This window comes from Elgaria multicarinata, chromosome 6 (assembly GCF_023053635.1).
Source record: "Elgaria multicarinata webbii isolate HBS135686 ecotype San Diego chromosome 6, rElgMul1.1.pri, whole genome shotgun sequence".
NCBI lineage: Eukaryota > Metazoa > Chordata > Lepidosauria > Squamata > Anguidae > Elgaria > Elgaria multicarinata.
This window is the reverse complement of record NC_086176.1, coordinates 14,117,420-14,140,813: the sequence shown is the minus strand read 5'-3', so window position 1 is coordinate 14,140,813 and position 23,394 is coordinate 14,117,420. Positions and strand designations below refer to the sequence as shown.

The window sequence follows — 23,394 nt, the reverse complement described above, 5'->3', positions numbered from 1 at the left end:
CCCTCTAGGTCGGGGAAAGCTGACCTAGAGAGAGGGCCATAATAGCTTTACCCTGAACAACAGAATACGTGGCTGTAATACTGTTCTGAAACACTAGCAATTGTGAGAAGAGAAGGTTTTATAGAAAACGGCAGCGCCTTGTGGTAATTCATATTTCAGACTGAAAAAAAACTGCTTCCTTATAACCGGGTTTTGAAGGCGATCAGTGCCCTGAATCGGAATGCCAATCAATCACAATCCGTACGCTCTGAGGGAATCCCTACATTTTGTTGTCTGCTAATCTAAACAGACTAGTACAGGGATGGAGAATCTGTGACCTTCAAGACTGTTGTTAATAATAATAATAATAATAATAATAATAATAATAATAATAACCACCAAAGTTCTTTTGATAGTTTAAAACAATTGGACTACAGATCCTATCACCCCTGACCATTGGCTATGCTGGTTAGGGCTGGGGAGTTGGAGTCCAACAACATCTGGAGGGCCATAGCTTTCCCCATCCCTGGGCCAGGAGGACTGGTAAAGGAGACAGAGGTGCTATCATGTCAGAACAATAACAGTAGCTCTAAGCCGCTGCAAACAGAAAGCATCCCTTCAAAAAAGTACTTCCTGTTGCTCTTCCTATTTGCCTACCACCATCACTGATGGGAGTACCCTAAAGCACAGAAACTTACCTGTATGATGAGCTCGTCCTCATGTAGAAGATACATCTTCAACACATTGTACTGCTCTTCCAAGACCAAGGCAAAATGATCAATACTTCGAATGGAAAGCTTTTCTTTCAAAGTTAGAATAATGTCCTGCCAATGATTGACGGCAAAATCACAAATTAAAGAACATGTCAATGCACTGGAGAAATTGTCCCTTCCCGCCGCACCACACACACAGCCACCCTGTAGATATTCCTGTACTGCTTAATTTTACACAGAAGCGGTCCTACACACGAAGCAAGGTGAAGTGGCCGCCTCAGACAGCAGATCTGGGGAACCATCAAGGGCAGCAGAGTGGGAGAGAGGTAGATCTGACCCATGTGGCACAGTTCACTGAGAAGCTATTCCATGCACGGTCCACCCAAATGCCCACAAGTGGCGTGAGAGCGCGGCAGGCCTCTTGACACAAAAGATTACTTGTTGCAGTTGATTGACTAATTCCAGGTGCTGCTAAGCACCTCCAATGGATGGGGAAATTATGCCTGGAAGGCTGAGAATAGAAATTACAATCCAGCACAGAGTTATGCATGCTTAAAAAGAGCCATTGATTTTTTGGGGGGCACTTAAGTATTTAAGGGATTGCGGCCATAGAATCTGCAACAAAATGCATTACCTGCAAGCCATAACGTAATCTTACCATGCCATCAAATGAAAATAACATCAAATCAAAACTAGATAATCTTATAGGTATGGGTATTATGTGGGTGTCAGTAGGGATGCTGCAATTTGCAGTCTTCATATGCTGCTTCTGAGACACCTCTCACCACTGAAATGTTGAAAAATTGATCTGTGCATCAGGCTCCTACACTTTCTAAAATGGATCATTTTAGACCATCTCTGAGAAGCATGGCCAATGATCAGGATTTCAGGGCGCTGGTCCAAAACATCTGGAGATCTACTTTCTATCGATCCCCTATTCTACAATATGCCAGTCCCGGATTTAATTAGCTTATAATATAATGAGTAAAACCAGGTGTCCAAGTCAAAGTACCTTGACCGTCGTCTTTGCCTCAAACTTGAAAGCTTTTGTCTGTCCATTTTCCAAGTACACCTTGAGCACGTTGGGCATACACAGGAGAGAACTTCCCTAGAAAACAAAGAAGACAAAACAGAATATAGTTTCCATACAACATACCATATTATTTGGCTTTAGTATTCTGTCTGGCAGATCTAACTGGAAGATTTCCTCTTGGAAGATCACAGATGACCTGCAGTTGAGCAAAGGGGATTCTAAATACAAATATTGTTCCACCCACAAAGTAAGATTTGCTTAGTTTGGAGGCAATTCAGATGCCAGCTCTCTTGGTGCACCAAGTGAGGTGTGGCAAGTGGGTAATAGGGAGAGGACCTTCTCAGTGGTAGCTCCCAGGCTGTAAAAAAACGCCCTTCCCAGTGAGTTTAGCTTGTCACCCATTTGGTACTCTTTTTGATGCCAAGCAAAGACTTTAAAAACTCTATTAGGTTTTTAAGAGGTTCTTAATGGCTTTTAAAGGCTTCTAACGTTTTTGGAACTTGGAAAGTTTTAAGCTCTTTTTTGCGTTGCTTGCAAGTCTTGTATTGATTAATCTTACCTGATGCTGCCTAATGTTTTTAATGCTTTTTATTTGTACGGTTTGTTTTAGTGTAAACTTCCCAGAGAACTTTGGTAATGGGCCCAGGGGCAGCATAGAAATACTGAAAATAAATACATCATTAACTTTTAACAGTTTTCTCAGACTGCTATATACTCAATATGCACATACAAGTCAACAGGGTCGAAGGATTTATTTAATTCTGTCTCTACAACGTAATGTATTCTAGAGAAGGGAATATCCTACCACATGCTAGATTTTCTACAATTTCCAATTACACAGATGCTTCCTCTTTGCCAAGCACGTGGTAGTCTGTTGCCTTCCTCAGAGCACAGTATTTTATAGCTACAGAACCGAAAGTACGAATCCTCCTTCAGCAATGGAGTCCACAAGTGCACATGCAGATTAAAACAATGTAGCCATGATCTGTTCTGCTAGCCTTAGGGACCAGAAGCCTAGAAGGCAAAACTTGGCCAAGTTCCACTCGTTTAAAGGCCTGCAAGCAAACAAGGGCGCCTTGCTGAAATATCAATTGAGAATTATTGCTGCAATTCAACAGTAGCGTTTGTCTTTGTCTTAAGGTCTTCTTGCATTATATTAAGAGCTTCAAGGGAGAGTCTTTCTCTGGTTTTCCTCACCAGGAGAAGTTCATTGTCTAGGAACAACGGAGCGGGCCTTTTGTGTGACGGCACCCTGACTTTGAATGCTCTCCTCAAAGAAGTTTAAATAAATAAATAAATATGGATATTGCTGTTCTTATGTTTTTATGCTCCCCAGAGAAGTTTAAATAAATAAATATGGATATTGCTGTTTTTATGCTTGCCAAAGAAGTTTAAATAAATAAATAAATATGGATATTGCTGTTTTTATGCTTGCCAAAGAAGTTTAAATAAATAAATAAATATGGATATTGCTGTTCTTATGTTTTTATGCTCCCCAAAGAAGTTTAAATAAATAAATATGGATATTGCTGTTTTTATGTTTTTATGCTCGCCAAAGAAATTTAAATAAATATGGATATTGCTGTTTTTATGCTTTTATGCTCCCTAAAGAAGTTTAAATAAATAAATATGGATATTGCTGTTTTTATGCTCCCCAAAGACGTTTAAATAAATAAATAAATATGGATATTGCTGTTTTTATGTTTTTATGCTCCCCAAAGAAGTATAAATAAATAAATATGGATATTTATTTTAAATTTTTGTATATTTGTTTTTAACGTTCATTGCTTTTAACTTTTGTAAACCGCCCAGAGAGCTTCAGCTATGGGGTGGTATATAAATGTAATAAATAAATATATAAATAAGTTTGACTGGTGCTGATATTACTATTATTTTGGTGCCAGGTCAAAACTTATTTATTTGTGGACCCACTTTAAGGTTTTAAAACCGTTTTGCTGTTTTTATACTTCTGATTTGTTTGTTTTTATGATGATGTTATTTTATGATTTTATTGTATCGTATTTGAGGAACGTTTCAGATTTTTTTCATGCTAACCTGGTATTTGTTGTGATAAAAGACTGTTTAAAAATATTTTTGACAAAATAAATAAATAAGTAAATAAATAAATGGAAACACATTTGCTAATTCACACGCTAACTGCTCAGTGCTGAGGCCACTTTTAACATCTGTCACAGAAAGTGACAAGTTTTGAAGCAGGTTGTTCATAGAATCCTAAAGTTGGAAGGGGCCTTCGAGGCACGGGTGTAGTGGTGAAATCCTGAAGTGGAGTTGCTCCTCAGCACAGCCCCCGTAGCCATGCACACCAAGGAGAGTCCAAAAATGCAGGCAGTTGTCCATGTCAACAAACCAGTTCTGGTCATTTTCAACTCTACCAGGAGCAGACCTTTTGTAAAGCTTTGCATTTCAACAAGGAAAAAAAGATTGTTGCTGGGAAAATTCATTTCCCCCCCCCCCCCCAGCTACAGTGAGGACTGTAGCTGAGCCCAGAGGGAACAAGGAAGTCTGAGGGGGTGTGTCAGATGACATCAGAGACCCTGCCCATCAAAAGGTCCCAGTGCTTGAGCCCTGGTTGCACTACACCACTCCTTGGAGGTCATCTAGTACAACGGTCTGCTCAATGCAGGATCTACAATGTAGGATGCAGCTAGAACCCCGTGAGAGATTTGGGGGCGATGCAGTTTAGGGTGGAAAAATACATGTTAACTCAGCTGTCATGTCTAGCCCTGCTCCCCCTGGGTTGGAAGAAGGTATTTCAGGTGATCAATCAGAATCAGACTGTGAAGTAGAGGAGTTGGCACCAGAACCAGGCCAGCCTGTACCAGTCGGGGAGAAAGCTCTCACGGGCTCTTCACCAGCTGGTGGTCAACCCTCTCCAGAGCTTATTTCAAGGACAAATAATACACAGTCAGTGGGAAGCCAACATTCTTCCGAAGGGGAGAACGTGGAGAGTTTAGCTGATCCTAGACTATGCTGCAGACTAAAATGGGCGGAGCAAAAGGAAGGCGAGAGAAAGTCAGCCCGGCTCGCATCACGTCAGAAGCCGCCTCAGAACTAGTCTCTCTGAAGTTAACACATCTTGGGAAAAGGCTTTCCATTCTTCTTGAAAGAACAATTCTCGCTTCGTTTGCATAGTTTTGCCTAGGGGAAAGTTCCAAGAGATTCGATTCTCTTCAGGTGGGAAGAGATGTTTATTGCTTGAATAAAGCTTTGTGGATTACTTAGCAGGCCTCGTTGTTGTCTCCCTAGAAGGCAGGAGGTTTTGAGAAACACGACATCAGCAAACATTTGTTTCCTGGTTAATGGGTGTGTGTGTGCAGGAGGCAAGTTGAGAGGACAACTGCAGGGCAGGATAGGGGTGCTTAACCCTTCTCCCACCCACAGTTTCTCTTCCTCATTCATTCCCACAACCAGCTGGCCTTTTCACCACAACTGGGCTTATTTCTAGTCTTGGAGCTCAAATGGGAACAACAGAGAAAACAGGCCAAGGAGTGGCTGTAGGGGGAATGGTTAAGTACCTCTACTCCACCCAATGATCTTCTCCTGCCAATCTCCACCCCCTTGCTGCAAATCTTTATATTACTGCGAAGTGGAAAACAGGAGTTTGAGAACCCAATGTTTGCTGCAAAGCATGGCTGTTCCATCCTGAGCGGCACTGAATTAACAGAGGTAAAAAAAAAAAGTTACAGAATGAACTGGGGGTGTTTCCACATGGGAGAAGAAGAGAGGTGCATCTGAACAAGCAAATAAGCTCACTGAACCCACCGTCACCCATGAACCAGAGTTCATAGAATCATAGAATAGTAGAGTTGGAAGGGGCCTATAAGGCCATCGAGTCCAACCCTCTGCTCATTGCAGGAATCCACCTTAAAGCATCCCTGACAGGTGGTTGTCCAGCTGCCTCTTGAATGCCTCTAGTGTGGGAGAGCCCACAACCTCCCTAGGGAACTGGTTCCATTGTTGTACTGCTCAAACAGTCAGGAATATTTTCCTGATGTCCAGCTGGAATCTGGCTTCCTTAACTTGAGCCCGTTATTCCGTGTCCTGCACTCTGGGATGATGGAGAAGAGATCTTAGCCCTCCTCTGTGTGACAACCTTTTAAGTATTTGAAGAGTGCTATCATGTCTCCCCTCAATCTTCTCTTCTCCAGGCGAAACATGCCCAGTTTTTTCAGTCTGTCCTCAGAGAGCTTTGTTTCCAGACCCCTGATCACCCTCGTTGCCCTCCTCTGAACATGCTCCAGCTAGCTTGCATCCTTCTTAAAGTGTGGTCCTCAGAACTAGAAGCAATACTCAAGTTGTTCTCCATCAGCAAGAGAACACAAGAAAATAAGATTAGCCCTGCTGGATCAGACCAAAGACCCAACTAATCCAGCAGATGCCTCTGGGAAACTGAACATTAAAGACTGAACATTAAAAACCAATATACAACGTTTAAAAACAAAAGCATAAAAACAGCTAACATTTAAAACAATTTTTAAACACCCAGCCAGGCCAAAGCTCATTTTGGAGTCAGTTAAAACTCAACATATGCTGTTAAATGCCTGGGAGAAAAGCAACTGACAAATGCATAGATCAGATGTAAAGAAAACAATTGTCTCCTGTAGAATAGAAACCTCGGTTGTGCAGTGTGCGTTCAACAGATGTGAGGAAGTATGCGCGGTCCAGAGCACATCGTTTACTTTGCAAAAATCCTTAGATGACCCAGTGCTCACATCCAGCTTTGCCACAGGGCAATAAACAAGAATTACCCTGGAAAATTAAGGTTTAAAAGCATTTGGTCTCATCAACAATTCATGCCCTCAGACCGACGGTTCATATTTCAGCGGTGTGAAAGCACTTTTGGGCTTTTTCCAAACAAAACTTTGTTTAGCGGTGACGTTCCATTTCAAACGCCCATTGCGATCGGCTCTTCTGAGCAGGCTGCTGTGCAGTTTTGGGAAATGAATGAGAACTACATGCGGAACACAGGCAGGATCTTCACAGAGCGTCACAGTGCCCTGTTTCCTCCCTTAGTGCACACACATGAGCTCACAATCCCTGACTGAGCAGAGGGGAGAGGGATGGATGCGGATATGGGAGGCATGCAGAGGTCTCCTACTCCCTGCAACAATCTGTTGCAGTACCTGCCTATGTGCATGCGCTAAGAGGGGAAGGGACGAAAAACAGAAGCCTGGTGTCATGTCTAGCCCTGCTCCCCCTAGGTTGGAAGAAGGTGTTTCAGGTGGTCAATCAGAATCCGACTCTGAAGTAGAGGAGTAAGCGCAGAAACAGGCCAGCCTGTACCAGTGGGGGAGAAAGCTCTCATGAACTCTTCACCAGCTGGGAGTGAACTCTCTCCAGAGCTTATCTAGTCAAGGGGAAATAATACACAGTCAGTGGGAAGCTAACATTCTTCTGAGGAAGAGCGCATGGAGAGGTTAGCCGATCCTAGAGTATGCCGCAGACTAAAATGGGCGGAGCTAAAGGAAGGTGAGAGAAAGTCGGCCCGGCTGGCATCCCTTCAGAAGCTGCCTCAGAAATAGTCTCTCTGAAGTTAATGCATCTTGGGAAAGGGCTTTCTTTCCATTCTTCTTGAAAGGACAATTGTCTTGCTTAGTTTGTATAGTTTTGCCTAGGGGAAAGTTCCAAGAGATTCAACTCTTTTCAGGTGGGAAGAGATGTTTATTGCTTGAATAAAGCTTTGTGGATTACTTAGCAGGCCTCATTATTGTCTCCCAAGAAGGCAGGAGGTTTTGAGAAACACGACACCTGTTATGCTCCATGGAATCCTCCCCAACTTGGTGTGCTCCAAATGTGTAGGACTCTGATTCCAATAATCCCTAGCTATGCTGACTGGGGATGATGGGAATCAGGTCCAATACATCCAGAGGGCACCACTTTGGGGAAGGCTCCTCTATGGAGAAACGTCTATGTATGGGCACTGAATGCCCAAGGGGGAAGGCTGTGTCACCTCTATTTCTTCCTTATTCTATAAATTATAACCTGCTTCTTTGTCATGGCAAGCAGCCTTGGGTCCAATCAACACACACACACACACACACACACACACACAGAGAAATGGAACATGTTGTAAATGTACTGTTTGTTTTGAACAGCACAGCACATCTTTAAAGAAGAAGGCTGACAATGTAATCCTGCGCATGTCTTCTCAGAAGTAAGTCCCATTGATTTCAACGAGGCTTGCTTCCAGGTAAGTGGACATACGAATGCAACCTAGGGGTTTATTTGTTTAACTCCAGCACACTTTTTTTCTGTAGCAGGGAATGGAAACACAACCCTTAGAATGGGCTTTTCGTTTTAATTATGAGCGGTAGATTTTATTACATGTTAAATTATTTCATACTTCCTTTTAAAATAAAAAAAGGCACACATAGTGAAGTTTTGGCAATATACACCTGTATTTAGACTGAATGTAAGCCTATGTGGCAGGGTGTTGCTATTTTATTGTTTTACTCTATACAGCACCATGTACACTGATGGTGCTATATAAATAAATAAATAAATAAATAAATAAATAATAATAATTGAATGACATAAAGAGCAGTTAAAAGGCAGATGAGCAACCAGTGGTGTCCTTTAATTGGCTGGAAGTTCTCCTCCTCCTCCTCGTGGTGGGTGGGGTTGAAGGCATGGGAGCCCCACCCCCACCCTGGGATGAGGTTCTACACACACACCTCAACCTAGTATATAATTTTTGTCTAGCTCTGAGCCCAATAAATGTATTTTGGTAAATTTTAAAAACAGAAGCACATGGTCACTGTTCCAGATCTATTTCATCTGGTTTGGTGACTGCATTGGCACTGACCTGAGTGTGTCCATTCACCACGACTTCTTCTGCAAAGCGGACTTTGACGGGATTTGTCTTTAGCCTGGCTCGTTTCTCTGCTGTAAGAAAGGAAGATTTCGGGCCACCCTGGAAAACAAGAGCATTGCGTTGGCAAATGGTGACTCAACAGGACCACAAATGTGGACAGCTGCAGATGAGTTGGGATTGAGACAGAATGTGAGAAAAGCGCGGCCATCAATCAAGTCACAAGAGCTGACTTGCTGGATCGCATCAAGGGACCATCTAGTGCTGCATTCTTTTTTACAGCGGGCAGTCTGACCCCTCTGAGAAGCTCACAGAACAGTCAGAGCACAAAGGTGCTGGCCTTCTCTATCATTGGTTGGGAGGAGGAGACAAATGTATCTGTAATTACTCTCTTCACACTACCCATTCAATGGAGGCTGGTGGCTCCTATGTCAGTGGGGCGGTGAATCCACTCTGGGTTTCAGGCAGAACCAGCCAGAACTCTAATGGAGCTCTCCAAGGTGAGGAACCCAGTGACATAGGATACACCAGCCCCCACTGCAGCCATCATTTTATAAGTCTCTTTCATGTCCCTCCATTGCAATCTTTCCACTTCCCCAAACAAACACCCCCCGTTTTAAACACCCCCAGTTTTTCTAATTCAGAAAATGTTCCAACGCATCAGCTGGTTTTTTCTTTCTATGTTAGAGAAGCGAATTGGACACAGTCAGAATAAAGAGACAAAAAGCAGTTGTCTGCCGTTGGGGCCTTTAGAAGCAAGTTGCCATTTGGATCAGCCCTACCACAAATATCTATAGCAAAGCTCTCAGCATCTTCCCCTAGTCACCTAGGATTGCGTCCCAGTCTAACGCAAGGGGTGCTCCAACCTTTGGGGGCTCTTGGTAGTTAATTAAATATATATATATATATATATATATATATATATATATATATATATATATAAAAATCAGGGCAGGCGCCTTGCCGGGCACCACAAGTCGTGTCCACAGCACCATGGTGCTCATTGGCACCAACCGAGGACCACAATTCTAGTGGGACAAAGAAATGGGCTTGATGCTCAGGGACTGATGCTCAGCACCATGGACAGGGAACAGCTTCAATGGTGGACCTCTTTGCTTCTTTGTTACTTTTCCCCATAGGAATGTATGACAAGCTTTTTTAAAAAAATTATGACATTTTAAAAAATCCTGCCCTTCCCCCAAGGATCTCAGGACAATGCATCTATGGTCCCTCCCCCCTTTTTCATCACACACACACACACTGTCAGGATTGGCCCCACGATCTCAGCCGAAACCGTGGAACGGACTCAGAGTGCAAAGGGGTGGGGGAAGGGACTAGGCACAGACTAATCTTTTGGATCAAAGCCTGACCATAACCTCTCCCTCTGTGGGAACACAGCAGCTCGCAGGAGGAGGTGGGCGTGAGAGGTGCAAGGATCAGAGGTCGAATCAAGAGGGAGAGGCAGCTTAGGGAAGTAAGACTTTCTGCAAGGTTGTCCCATCTCTAGGGGAAGACCCTCCCTAAGGGTAGGATTGGGGAAGCCTTTCACATTTTCTTCTGTGGGCTGGCACCAGATTTGCAGCAACTGCTCCCCGAACCAGAGAGCATCCCTCAAGAGACCCTTAGGTAGCCTAAGTAAGTATTGTGTCAGCTTTATTAGGATTATTAGCATTAATTTGCCTTAGGATGCTCAAGTCCATAACCTGAACCACTGAGGGACTGATCGATTCGCATAATAAAGCTTGTTGTCTTGGAGATTGACTTATTTGTTTGACTACCAACATGTGGGGGATGGCTTGACACTTCAACACACACACAGAAGAGGCGGTGATCGGCCCATAGTTTAGTGGTACGGCACATGCTTTGCATGCAGAAGGTCTCGGGTTCAATTCCTGATGTTCCCAGTTTTAAAAGATCTCAGAATTGGGAAGGACCTCTGCCTGGGATCCTGGAGATCTGTGGCCAGTTAGGGTAAACAGAATGGGGCAATATGGACCAAGGGTCAGACATGGGATAAGGAAGCTTCCTATGCCCACGTGATTGGCCCAAGGTTATGGGGGACCTCCATGGCTGAATGCAGATTTCAACCTGGGTCTCTTCGGCCTAAGGCCCTAAATTGTATACAGTAAGAATGGAGAGGATGGGGGTGGGTACGACCCTGCTCACTGTTTGCCTGCTCCAAATCCTGCTTTTAAATGCAGGAGGGCAATTCGGAATGAAAACAATGGGTGAGTAAGGGTTAAGCACCTCCTCATCACTCCTGACTGCTCTCTATAATCAGGTGTTCCTCACCTTTGGTGTCAGGAGACTTTTGCATGCAATGTGTCATTTTCGCCTGAGTCCAACACTGTGCCTGCTACTCTACACTAGCGCCACGTTGTACTCGGTGACAGCATTACATAGAGGGCAAAATGTCCAGCCTTAACACTGGGTGGCAAAGGTCTCATTGTCCTCCCCCAGGTCCCCCACAATATACAAGGTCTCTAGACTCAGCACATCCCCCTCTCATCCCATAACTCTAAAATTACCTCCTGGAGCATCTTATTTGTGATCTCATGTGCATACCCATCAGGAGGCCAAACCCTTACCCTCCAAGGAGCATTTCAAACACCAGTGGTACATGAAGGCAATTTACCGAGATGCATCGGAGAACTGTAAACTGAAGAGAGTCTTGTGATTCCCTGCAAGACCAAAAAAAAAAAGACAGCTGTTTCCACAAGTGGAAAAATGCACTCCTTTTTCCAGACAGAAGTTTAATATCATTCATCTACAGACATGCTATGAATGATTGTTTTCAATAAATTCCATGGTGTTCAGTACCAGCTGTGGGCAGACTTGATGCTCATGGGATGTACTTTGTCCCCCACCCACCCACCGGAACCCTCAAGATCCATGAATTGGAGCCTGGGGCTCTATTTCTCTACCCTTGAAGGGTGTCCCTCACCCCAGTCCCACATCTCCAACTGCGTCTCCAATATTTCTGCTTGGATGCTTTGTCGTGGTCTCAGATGTCCAAGACCGGACTTCTCATTTGTCCTCCCCTGCCCAGATGCTTTTCTTATCCACTGACAATGTTGAACAGGCATGTCATCTGGGCTTCACCTTTGACTCCTCTCCTTCACTCCCCTTACTCAGTCCATTGCCAGGTTGTCTCGTTTTCCTCTTTACATCGTTGTGAAAAAATGCAGCCCTTTCCCTCGGTCCCTTCAGTAAAACCTCTGTTCCTTTTCATGGGAACCCAGGAAGCAGTCTTAGACTGAGTAAGCCCCTTGGTCCATCTAGCCCAGTACTGTCGACACTGACTGGCAGCAGCTCTCCAGGGTTTCAGGCAGGGTTCTTTTCCCAGCCCTGCTTGGAGATGTCGGGGCTTGAACCTGGGACCTTCTGCATGCAAAGCAGGTGCTCTGCCACTGAGCTACAGCCCCTCCCATCTCCTGGTCTAGATCACTGTAGTCTTCTCCTCCCTGGTCTTCACCAAGGTACACTCATGTCTATCCAGCATGCTCTGGCCGAAACCATTCACCCATCTGATCATGTGACGCCCCTCCTTAAATTCTTACAACGGCTTCCTGTCCACTCCTGAACCTAGCTCAAGCTCCTTGTCTTTACCTTCAAAGCCCTTCATAGTCATGGCCCCACCTTACCTTTCCACTCGTATACATCCAGATACATCCCTGTCTATGATCTTCACTCTTCCAGCTCCACTATCTTCCACTGTCTAAAGGTCTCCTGCTGGGGGGTGACTATACAATGCCACTTTGTACACTGAATCCCTCAATATCCCACAGCATCGCTGCTGCGAGGTGGAATCGAAAAAGCTAGAAGGCAGGAGGGAGCCAGGAAAAACCTCAGTGCTGGTGGCCATTTGGCTCGCTAAGCCTGCTCCCTGCCCTGCGTTCCTGGGCTTACCCAGCACTAGGTTCCACCCTTAGGAACGCCTCCGAACCAAAGCCACCACAGACAGATGAAAGAATCAACGTGGTGGCATCGAAGCAATTGGAAAAGTTGCAGTAAAATGACATCGCAAAAAAGCGCAGTTTCGGAGGTAAAAGCCTGATGTGGCTGAGAGTTGGCAGCGGCATCATATTAACAATGCAGCACCACTGGGCAGCCACTGCAGGGTTAAAAGAGTGTTTCAATACCCCCTGTTCCCCGAAGGTCCTGTGTCCTTTCTCCCTTGCAGCTGCTTATGCTTGGAACTGCCTCCCAGAACACCTGCCTGATGCCACCTTTTCTCAATTCCTTCCCATCTCTCCTTAAAACAGACCTTTTCCATCAAGCCTTTGGCATGATAGTTCCCATGCCCTACAGCCTGTAACTAGGCCTAAGGACATGTCACTGAAACAACTTCATTTTGACCCTGTTCAGAAGACACCTTGAACCATGGCTTTAACCACAGTGGTTAAGCCAGAAAGCCAGGCTGTGTTCAGAAGACAACCACGGCTTTAATCATGGTGAATAAAGCAAAAAGCCTTATTTGTTGCCTATGATTTCATTGCTTTTTGAGCAGACAACTGTAACAACCATTTGAATTGCCCTGAGGAAGGACGTTTTTTGTCTGAAACGTGTAAACTATCTTCAATAAATCCTTTTTCAAACAAATAATATTTTTTAAGATTATCCTTGGTTCCGCCCCTGCCTTCGGCTTGTTTTCTCACTCCCTCACGGGGTTTCCCTTCTCCTCTTGCAGCTGTCTTCTGAACATGGCCTAGCTTTCTGGCTTAACCACCGTGGTTAAAGCCATAGTTTAAGGTGTCTTCTGAACGGGCCCATTTCTTCCCTGCTTCTCTCTGTCTCCCCTTCCCCTGTTCTTTCTTCTCTTTATCAAAGTTTAGATTGTAAGCCCCGTGGGGCAAGGACTTGGACTCTTTAAAGGCCGTGTGCATTGATGGTGCTTCAGCCTTCCTCAACCTGGGGCGCTCCAGATGTGTTGGACTGCATCTCCCAGAATGCATTCTGGGAGTTGTAGTCTAACACATCTGGAGCGCCCCAGGTTGAGGAAGGCTGTGCTATATAAACAAACCATTCCCAAAGAGCTTAAGTGGGAAATGCCAGTCGGCACGGGAAAGCCTGAGAGACATTGAACCTCTGGATTCCATTTCAGAGAGAATCTCGGGGGTTGTATTCCAGTAGTGGGTGGGGTCAAAAGCAGAAGGGGTGGGGCCAAAAAACCCCAACTCCGCATATTTTCCCTCATAGCTCTTATTTCCAGTAACTGAGCCTTAGGGAAGGCATTTCATCCTGCGGGGAAGCAAAAGCCAAGAAGCCAGCCAACGTTTGCGGGAAAGGGTGTGGTTCCAAGGGAAGGCATGTGGCCATCTCAGAAATCCTGTAGGGCAGGCCGGGACCCCAGGCAGGCCAGAGCCAATACCCGCGGCGTAAACTGTTTCCATACTAGCATTCTACCTTGTTTTAAGAGAGGCCAGGGTCCAAAGTTTTAATTGTAAACTGCCCAAAGAGCCTCGGCTATCAGGCAGAATAATAATAATAATAATAATAATAATAATAATAATAATAATAATAATAATAATAATAAAATAAATAAAAGTAATCAAGAACCACAAAATTACTTCTGTCAGCGCAAAGGGGCTTTAGATTTGTTTTTCTTGATTCGCACCCCCGCCCTGGTTGGGAAGAATGGAAAAACTGCTTTCGATGCCGAAAAAAGCAGTTTTGTGATTTTGGCCTGGCAGTCGACTCTTCTAAGGCGAAAAGTCCAAGATCCCCTGGCCCAGCACAAATCCCTGGTGTGAACCTAAGCAGCTCGTTGGAGCCCGGCCATCGCATTTCGCTCCATAAGCATGTTTTCACGTAGCACCTTAAAAGAGCGGCTGCTTGTTCACCAGCCACGTCTTCCGCTGCTTTGTTGTTTATGGCAAGAATGTGATCCCCTGGCAGAAGCTTCCCGTCAGCAGTGCTGCCTGCAAAATATCAAGGCCTTGTTAGGGATACATCATCGCTGCATTTGACAAAACCACCCTTAGTCAGAAAAAGTTGGAACTGGCCGGGGGTGATGGGAATTGTGATCCAAGACATCCGCAGGGAACCAAGTTGGGGATGTCTGGCTTACTTTGCCAGTCTTCCACACTATGGTGAGATGTATTGCATTTCTAGTTAAATTATAGTTTTTATTTCTACATTTGCATTGATCCCTATTAAGTAGCACATGCAAATATTATGCAAATTGGTATAATCTTTTGTGCACTTTTTTGGTAATGCATTTCCTCTTTTTTTGGCTACGGATAAGTGGCCACCCCAAGGCCCACTGACACATTTTGCCCAAGCCCCTCCCCCATTTTTTTGCTCCAGTTGACCCTACCCTACTGTAATCATAAAGTAGGGAATGTCATAAATGTATGTCAGTGGGTTGTCCTAAAGCAGATGTGTTAAAGACCCTTGCTTTCCAAGGACAAATACTTGCATCCCTTTGTCATTATCCTTACATGCCCCTGACTATAACCTATAACTTGGGTACCACTTGGGAGGAGAGAGGAAATGGGTCCCTACCTGCAGCAACTGATGTGATAAGAAGGGGAAGATGATGGGAAACCTCAAAGCCATAATGTCCAAGCAGCACATCTTTTGGGACATCCACTGTGAGTTTTATACGGCTTGCCGGTTGGGTAATTCCATCTGAGGGTCTGTCACTCACCGATGCTCTCCCTCTACAAATGTAGAAACATAACACTGAAAAGAGTTATCCACAGCTATCAATGTCCTGAAATCTCACCATCTGCTCCTGACGCATCCTTATATTGACAAAAACAAACAAACCAATTGATATCTTAAGGACTAGCAAATTTACTGTGGAATGAACTTCCATCCACACAAGTAAGAAGTGGAAAGCCAAATTATCATCAATATTTGAAATACTATTGAGTGTATTTCATACCTGGGTGGGGTGGGGGACTCAGCATAAATACAACTAAAACCAACATTTGAAACTTTCAGTCAGCATTTCTATAGAATCATAGAATCATAGAATAGCAGAGTTGGAAGGGGCCTATAAGGCCATCAAGTCCAACCCCCTGCTCAATGCAGGAATCCACCCTAAAGCATCCCTGACAGATGGTTGTCCAGCTGCCTCTTGAATGACTCTATAGGATCATATGATTCCCATTGTACACTTAGCCTTAGGCCAAGAGACACAGTGAGGATTTTCAGACGGGTGTGGGGGGAGAATTGCGTTTCCTTACCATTGCTCTGCTTCCTGCTTCTCTTCCACAATAGGAACGAGCAGAATCACATAGGGAAGAAAGGGGAAGAAAGCAACGACCACGTGGCCCATTCAGTTTAGTGGGACACCACCCTCTAGTGGGCATTTTATAGCGCAAATTCTCCTGCAAACATCAGGAAATAGCGACAAATATCATTATAGTTCAGAAGAGTTGGGCTTTTGGAGTCTTATATTATAATGAAAAAACAGCAGAACGAGCAGGAGACACGCAGGAGGATCTCTGCATCATCCAAATCACCTGTGAACATCCATGAGTGGCCAGTCACAAGCGTGCGATAAAATGCTCGTCTAAAGAAGCTCAGTGCAAGATGAACTCCAGCTCATCAGCCACAGACTCTGTGGGCCACTAAGTAGTGCTGCGCTTTCCTGGAATTTATCAAGTGCCATTAAAAGCTGTTTCCAAAGGGAAACTGTTGGCCCCGGTCCTAATTTTGTAGCGCAACACAACCAAATGTGCAGACGGTTTGGGAAGACCTTTTTACGTTTTGCGTTTTAGAAAGCACCGGGTTTTTTTGGGGTTTCAAACTGTATTCCTAAGAAATGCAGCCTGGGGGTCCTTTGGAAGCCTATCAGGCGGGGATTTCTCTCTGAGAAGATCAAGATTAGGGTGACCATATGAAAAGGAGGACTGGGCTCCTGTATCTTTAACAGTTGTATTGAAAAGGAAATTTCAGCAGGTGTAATTTGTATATATGGGGAACCTGGTGAAATTTCCTCTTCATCACAATAGTTAAAGTTGCAGGTGACCTGCCCTCTTTTAAATCTGGTCACTCTAGTATAGCTCCTGCACCTTTAACTGTTGTGATGAAGATGGAATTTCACCAGGTTCCCCATATGTACAAATGACACCTGTTGAAATTCCCTTTTCTATGCAACTGTTAAAGATGCAGGAGCCCTGTCCTCCTTTTCATATGGTCACCCTAATCAAGATCGATAACGGCATGCAAGTTTCCCTGAAAGGCAGCTTGCCCGTGGCAGCAGATTATTCCCTGCAGTGCACATCTGCCATGGAAGTGTTAGGTGTATCCTAGACCACAGTGTCACAAACCCCAAGAGGTAGCAAACCTATATTGGGGCTGCAACTGCAGGCCATGGTTACATGACTGAATGCTTACATGACTGAATACTCGACCGCACTAAAATTCCTGGCACACAGAAAACGAGCAAGAGACCGGGGAGGGGGGGTGGAAAGTGTTTTAGTCTAGCCTTTTCCATGACATGCTAGGTTTCCGTGTGCGGGGAATGTCTTTCCTTTACCCACTTTCCAATATTTCCCATACAGATCGAGACTCACACTTATTTATAGGGAACGGCGAAGAAGAGACACAGATGGCAGGGCAGGGAGAACACTGGCAAGTTGGCTCCGTTTGCTTTACAAGCATCAGTCTCCTAGCCCTAAAAAGTGGCTCAACTTGTGTAAACTGTGGCAAGGTTCTGCGGACTGCAACAGGGCCCTCTAAAATGCCAGATTTGGCCCTGAGGATTTAGGTGATTTAGGGGCTGCTTTAGGAGGGATGAATAGAAGGTAATATTTTAGTTATAGGGCTTTTCTACACGAGGCTTTGATCCTGCACTTTTACCGAGGCTTTTACTTCCGTATGCTTTGTGGGATTAAGATAGACTCATTCACACTCAAGCCCCAGCCCCAGTCATTGCCTTCCTATATGTTTCATTAGGGTGCACGTTGGATGAGCATCCAAGATGAACAGAAAAAGAGAGAATTGTCTCAGGAGGCCATAAGCAAATTGATTGTAGAACAACCCTCTTGCTTTTTATTAAGCTTTCTTCAAGGGCTTCTAACAATATCTGCAGAAATGATTTACAACAGATTGTCTTGTGTTTATACACTGATGGGAAAGGCCCTGGAGGAGGAGGAGGTCACGTAAAGGACCCGCAAGCTACCACGAGAGAGCAATCATGAGCACACACACACAAAAAGCCTCATGTAGAAAGGCTCATAGTTTAGTTTAGATTAGATTCTGGCTTTGAGTTTAGATGAGATTGTGGCTTTCAGTGCCGTTTTGGGGGAGGAAGGTGGGATATTAAATAGTTGTTTTTTTAATTTCAGTTTCCCATTTCCTTTTATAGAAATAACTACACTCTTTCCCAAACTGGCTTTCTCATCCCCAAACAGTGGTTGCTTACTCTTCCCTGTCCAGGCACCCTCTGGATTCTTTGGACAACAACTCCCATCAGCCACAGCAAGCACAGCTAATGGTTGGGGGGGATGATGAGCAGGCAGCAGGGGGACATAGCATAGAGAGGTGCTTTCACTTGCAGCAGGGAGAAGTTTATTTATTTATTTATTACACTTATATACCGCCCCATAGCCGAAGCTCTCTGGGCGGTTTACAAAAGTTAAAAACAGTGAGCATTAAAAACAAATATACAAAAATTTAAAATCATCACAAGAATAAAAACAACAATTTCCATTTAAAACAACTATTCTGGGGTCAGTTTAAAAAAACACACAAACCCCCCCCCCCCCCACCTCAGCACATGTTGTTAACTGCCTGGGAAAAAAGAAAAGTTTTGACCTGGCGCCAAGAAGAGAACAACATTGGCGCCAGGCGAGCCTTGTTAGGGAGATCATTCCAGAATTGGGGGGCCACCACTGAAAAGGCCCTCTCCCTTGTTGCCTTCCTCCGAGCTTCCCACGGAGTAGGCACTCAGAGGAGGACCTTAGATGTTGAGTGCAGTGTACGGGTAGGTTCATGTCGGGAGAGGCGTTCCTTCAGGTATTGTGGTCCCAAGCCATGTAGGGCTTTATAGGTTAAAACCTAGGGTGACCATATTTGGGAAACCAAAAAAGAGGACACCTAGTGTGTGTGTGGGGAAGCAGCTTTCTGAGTCCTGCAGAAAGTACGTTATTCCCCCACCACCTTAAAGAACCCGATTGGAGTGGAGGAGGGGAAAGGATTTCATTCTGCACCACCACCATCCACTCCAATTGGGGCCTTTTCTATAATGTCCACGAATGACCCACTTTCCCCTTTAAGACCTCAATTGGAGCTCAGGCTGGGGGAATGATGTGCCTCAAGAAAGCATGTCATTCCCTCCTGCCATGCTAATGGCAGCCATAAAGGGGAAGGTGTGTCATTCCAGGACATTATTGAAAATTATAGAAAATCCCCCTGACACCATGGAAAGAACAAAAACCAGGACAAATCCGGGGGAAATCCTGACAGTTGGTCACCCGATTAAAACCAGCACCTTGAATTGGGCTTGAAAGCGTATAGGCAGCCAATGTTAGAGGGCAGTCACCTAAAAAGCATGGTTGGACACTGGTTACCTGCCTCCTGGGGAGATCCTTGCATTTGTGAGGATGGGAAAGTGAAGGCTAAACTATGCACTACATTAAATATGCATTGTGCAGTTCATCCTCACCATTTTGATTACCTTCATGTAAACGTGCAGGGCCCCAACCTTGATCAGGAACACTGCATGCAGGCTGACAAGGTTTAAACCTTCCCACCCAGGCACCTTCCCTCCCAAAATTTCCCCTCCGCTTCCACTAAAAAACACACCTCCACTGGTATCAGTGGTGGGCTTTAAAAACCAACCAATGGTATGTGTGTGGGGAGAGGGGGCTGGATTTTGCCGAGGGCGGGAAGTGCCTGGGTAGGAAGGTTTAAACCTCCCCTACTCAGATGTAGGGGGCTCAGTCCAGGTCAGACTCCTGCACACTTACACAAAGGTAACAAAAATGGTGAGGACCAGCTGTGTGCGATGTATTTTGCTTAGGATGACCATATGAAAAGGAGGACCGGGCTCCTGTATCTTTAACAGTTGCATAGAAAAGGGAATTTCAGCAGGTGTCATTTGTATGCATGGAGAACCTGGTGAAATTCCCTCTTCATCACAACAGTTAAAGCTGCAGGATTTAAAAGAGGGCAGGGCACCTGCAGCTTTAACTGGTGTGTTGAAGAGGGAATTCCCCCAGGTTCCCCATATATACAAATGACACCTGCTGAAATTTCCTTTTCAATAAAATTGTTAAAGATACAGGAGCCCTGTCCTCCTTTTCATAGGGTCACCCTAATTTAGCTTAATTCTGAAAAAGGAAGCGTGGAGACCCTGCTCTGATCTAGGGTGCTGATAGGATATAGCATAGAGACATGAGGGGCATTATTCAGATGGACAGTAACTGTGGGAGAGGGGGGCATATAGGCCAGTCCCTCTTTCATGTGGGAAGCAACAGCATGATGTCACAAAGGCATACAGTGTCAGCATGAGGTCATAATGGCCAGTCTTTCTTCCCCAGGCAGGCAGCATCAGCATGGTTGGGAGCACATCTCTCACTAAATCAGGCAGCAGCATGAGGGTGCACTTTCTCCCTGTATGGCAGCAGCAAGGAAAGGAAGAGAGTCAGCAGGCAAGCATGACAGCTATTCCAGGGCTTCTACTTACAGTGAGTACTCCAAAAGTACTATGGCAGCAAAAGTAGGAATAATGGAAGTAGGGCAGGAATGTTGGCAGCACTCCAGATATAATGGGGTGACGATTTGCTGAGCTTGTCAGAACTAGACATAGATTACATTACTGTGAAGAAACAGAATTGTCTTCCATTTTTGTAGTTAGCTTGTTGTTTGGATACTATGGGGTTACATCTTTTGTGTGTGAGTGTACTGGTCAGTTTCAGCCGAAGGGTAAAAAGTTTAGTTACAGATCCTAGGAGTCAGGAAGTTTGCTCAGGAGACCGAAGGTTTACAAAAGGCTCAAGTCAAAAATTTAGTAAGATATAAGAGCCAGGATGTCTGCAGAGGGAGAATTTTTTTTTCCCCAAGGGTTCAACCAAAGGTCAAAGGAAGAGCTTTGGAAAAGGGATTTAAGGCAAGGTGAACAAGAAATTCTATTAGATTTGGGGAAAGAAAATAACTATTTTTTAAGATAAAAGCCTAAGACAGAAGTGAGAGACAGAGAGAGGAGAAGAGAGATGGAAGAAAGAAGGCTAGGGAAACAGTCAAGGCTGCTGGAATTGGAGAATTAGTTGAAAGAGAACTGGACTTATGACAGTAACATATAGCTTGGCTAAGGGACCTAGAAAAAACAGGGATACAGTCTAGTAAGGTTGGGTGGATGTGTTTATTCAGGGTTATTTTATTATTCATGTGTTTTTGTATGTGATATGTTATCCATTCAGATTTTAAATCTTTTCTCACCCCAATAGCCAAGCCCCATGCAACCTAAATTAGTTACCTGAGAGTTTTAACGATGGTTTTGTTGGAGGCAGCCAGAAGGGGGGAAAAAAGGATATTTCAACCTGTTAGCAGCAGAAAAGGCCACAGGAAGGGCAAAAGGGAGCAGGGCCCCACAATTTGGCCTGTGCTCCCTTCCACATATGGAACAGGGCCATGTTGGTCCGTGATAAATGCAAAAAGAACAGGCACTGGCACGTCAGCCGGTCAAGATAGCCGATTAAATTCAGGGGATAATGGTGAGATTGTCCCTCTGGTTTTTCCAGATCATCTTACCCAGTGTGTAAATACTCCTATAACCGGTCGCAGACACAGCAGTCTGCCTCTCTCTCTCAAATGCAGATAAGCCAAAACTGGTCGGATGTTCCCCTTGTGCCTCACCCTACGCCACAAGGAGGAGGACAGCCAAGTTCTGCACTAGCCTCCATCTCTATGCCAGGGCTGGGCTACTTGCGGTCCTCCAGATCTTTTGGCCTACAATTCCCATCAGCCCTAGCCAAGTAGCCAATGGGGAGGAATCATGGGAGTTGTAGGCAGAAACAGCTGGAGGGGCACTGATTGCCTCCACCCCTACTCTAGACTAGTCTCCAAAGGCAGCACAAAGCCCAATGCACAGAGCACATTGCAGTAGTCTAACACAGGGATGGAGAACCTGTTATAGACCCTTTCAGCGGCAGGGGCGGGGGCGGGGATTCCATATTCCAGTGGAGGGCGGAGCCAAATGCAAATGTTACCTATGTAACTTGGGTGCCCCACATTTAATGAAAGCCCCTAAGCTTCAGTTGTCCATACTCTGGTAACCTCCAAATTAGATTACTGCAATGCCCTCTACATGGGGCAGCCTTTGAAGATGGTTCGGAAGCTGCAGCTTGTGCAAAATGCAGCGGCCAGATTGATAGCTGGTGCAGGGAGGTCTGAGCATATAACACTGATTCTGGCCTGCTTGCATTGGCTGCCTATACATTTCTGAGCCCAATTCAAGGTGCTGGTTTTAACCTATAAAGCCCTACATGGCTTGGGACCACAATACTTGATGGAATGCCTCTCCCGACATGAACCTACCCATACACTGCGCTCAACATCTAAGGTCCTCCTCCGAGTGCCTACTCCGAGGGAAGCTCGGAGGATGGCAACAAGGGAGAGGGCCTTTTCGGTGGTGCCCCCCCCCCCGACTGTAGAATGATCTCCCGGATGAGGCTCGCCTGGTGCCAACGGTATTATCTTTCAGGCGCCAGGTCAAGACTTTCCTCTTCTCCCAGGCATTTAAAGGCATTGAACATTAAGTTTGTTTTTTAATGGACCCCAGAATTGTTGTTTTAAATGGATGCTGCTGTTTTTAATACTGTTTTCATGTCTCTGATGGTTTTTAAATTTTGTATATTTTTAATGTTTACTGTTTTTAGCTTTTGTGAACCACCCAGAGAGCTTCGGCTGTGGGGCGGTATATAAATGTAATTTATTTATTTATTTATTACATTTCTATACCGCCCAATAGCTGGAGCTCTCTGGGCGGTTCACAAAAGCTAAAAACAGTAAATATTAAAAATATACAAAATTTAAAAACCATCAGAGACATGAAAACAGTATTAAATAAATCAATAAATAAATATCTCATGAAAATACATACCTGGCTGAATTATCTCGTGACCGACGTAGCCATTTTGTGACCATCTGTTCTATCCTGCGTGCTTTGCGTGTCTCCAGATCTTCCATTTACCTGTGGAACGAAGATGTTGTTCCTATCATGTCATTATCATAAAACCAGGACCCTCCAAATTGTGAAGCTTGATTGGATTACCTCCAAGAAGGATCACTTCTGGATTCTTCAGGAAAGGAATTCCAAACATGCTTTCTATTACAGAACATTCCTAATAAACAAGAAATGATTTGTTTTCTAATTCTAAAAGCCCAAGGATGGAAGACAAACCGAAGACATTTCTCTGTAAGCTTAAAGACAAGTTCATACAAGTTTATATCTGTGTTCATAACTTATCTAGATTAATCAGATAATGAGATTCAAATTCTATTAAAGAAGATGATCAAAAGTTAGGTAAACACAAAGTAATTCGGGATAGGGGCAGAGGGAGAAACCAATGGTTTTCTAAGAATAATGTCAAACTAGAGAGCCGGTGTGACTAGATTGTTGGATCTTGGATCCGGAGAGAACGGATTTAAATTCTGACTCAGCAGGGAAACTTACTGGGTGATCTTGGGCCAGTCACTGTCTCTCAACCCAGTCTACCCCACTGGGTTGCTTTGATGATAAAACAGGGACAAATTGTGGAGTCCTTGGAGAAAAGGGCAGGATATAAGCATAACAATGTGATGTCAGTGAATTGGGTCATTGCCATCGACATCATCTGTCCCCCGTGAAGGATCTCCTGCCATTTTACAGAGGCTTC

The 23,394-nt window shown here is 44.7% G+C and overlaps 1 protein-coding gene across 1 annotated transcript in view; it reads right to left on the bottom strand.

Annotated features, from left to right (window-relative positions):
• Positions 1–22,705, bottom strand: part of FRMPD1 (FERM and PDZ domain containing 1) — a 39,139-nt gene extending 16,434 nt beyond the window's left edge. The window contains exons 1-7 of the mRNA XM_063129074.1: positions 22,620–22,705; positions 15,065–15,222; positions 14,376–14,478; positions 11,193–11,238; positions 8,552–8,659; positions 1,705–1,800; positions 678–803 (exon numbers count right to left, since the gene is read on the bottom strand). Coding sequence (XP_062985144.1) covers positions 678–803; positions 1,705–1,800; positions 8,552–8,659; positions 11,193–11,238; positions 14,376–14,478; positions 15,065–15,222; positions 22,620–22,705 — 723 coding nt within the window. The remainder of the gene's footprint in view (positions 1–677; positions 804–1,704; positions 1,801–8,551; positions 8,660–11,192; positions 11,239–14,375; positions 14,479–15,064; positions 15,223–22,619) is intronic.
• Between the last annotated feature and the right edge of the window lie 689 nt (positions 22,706–23,394).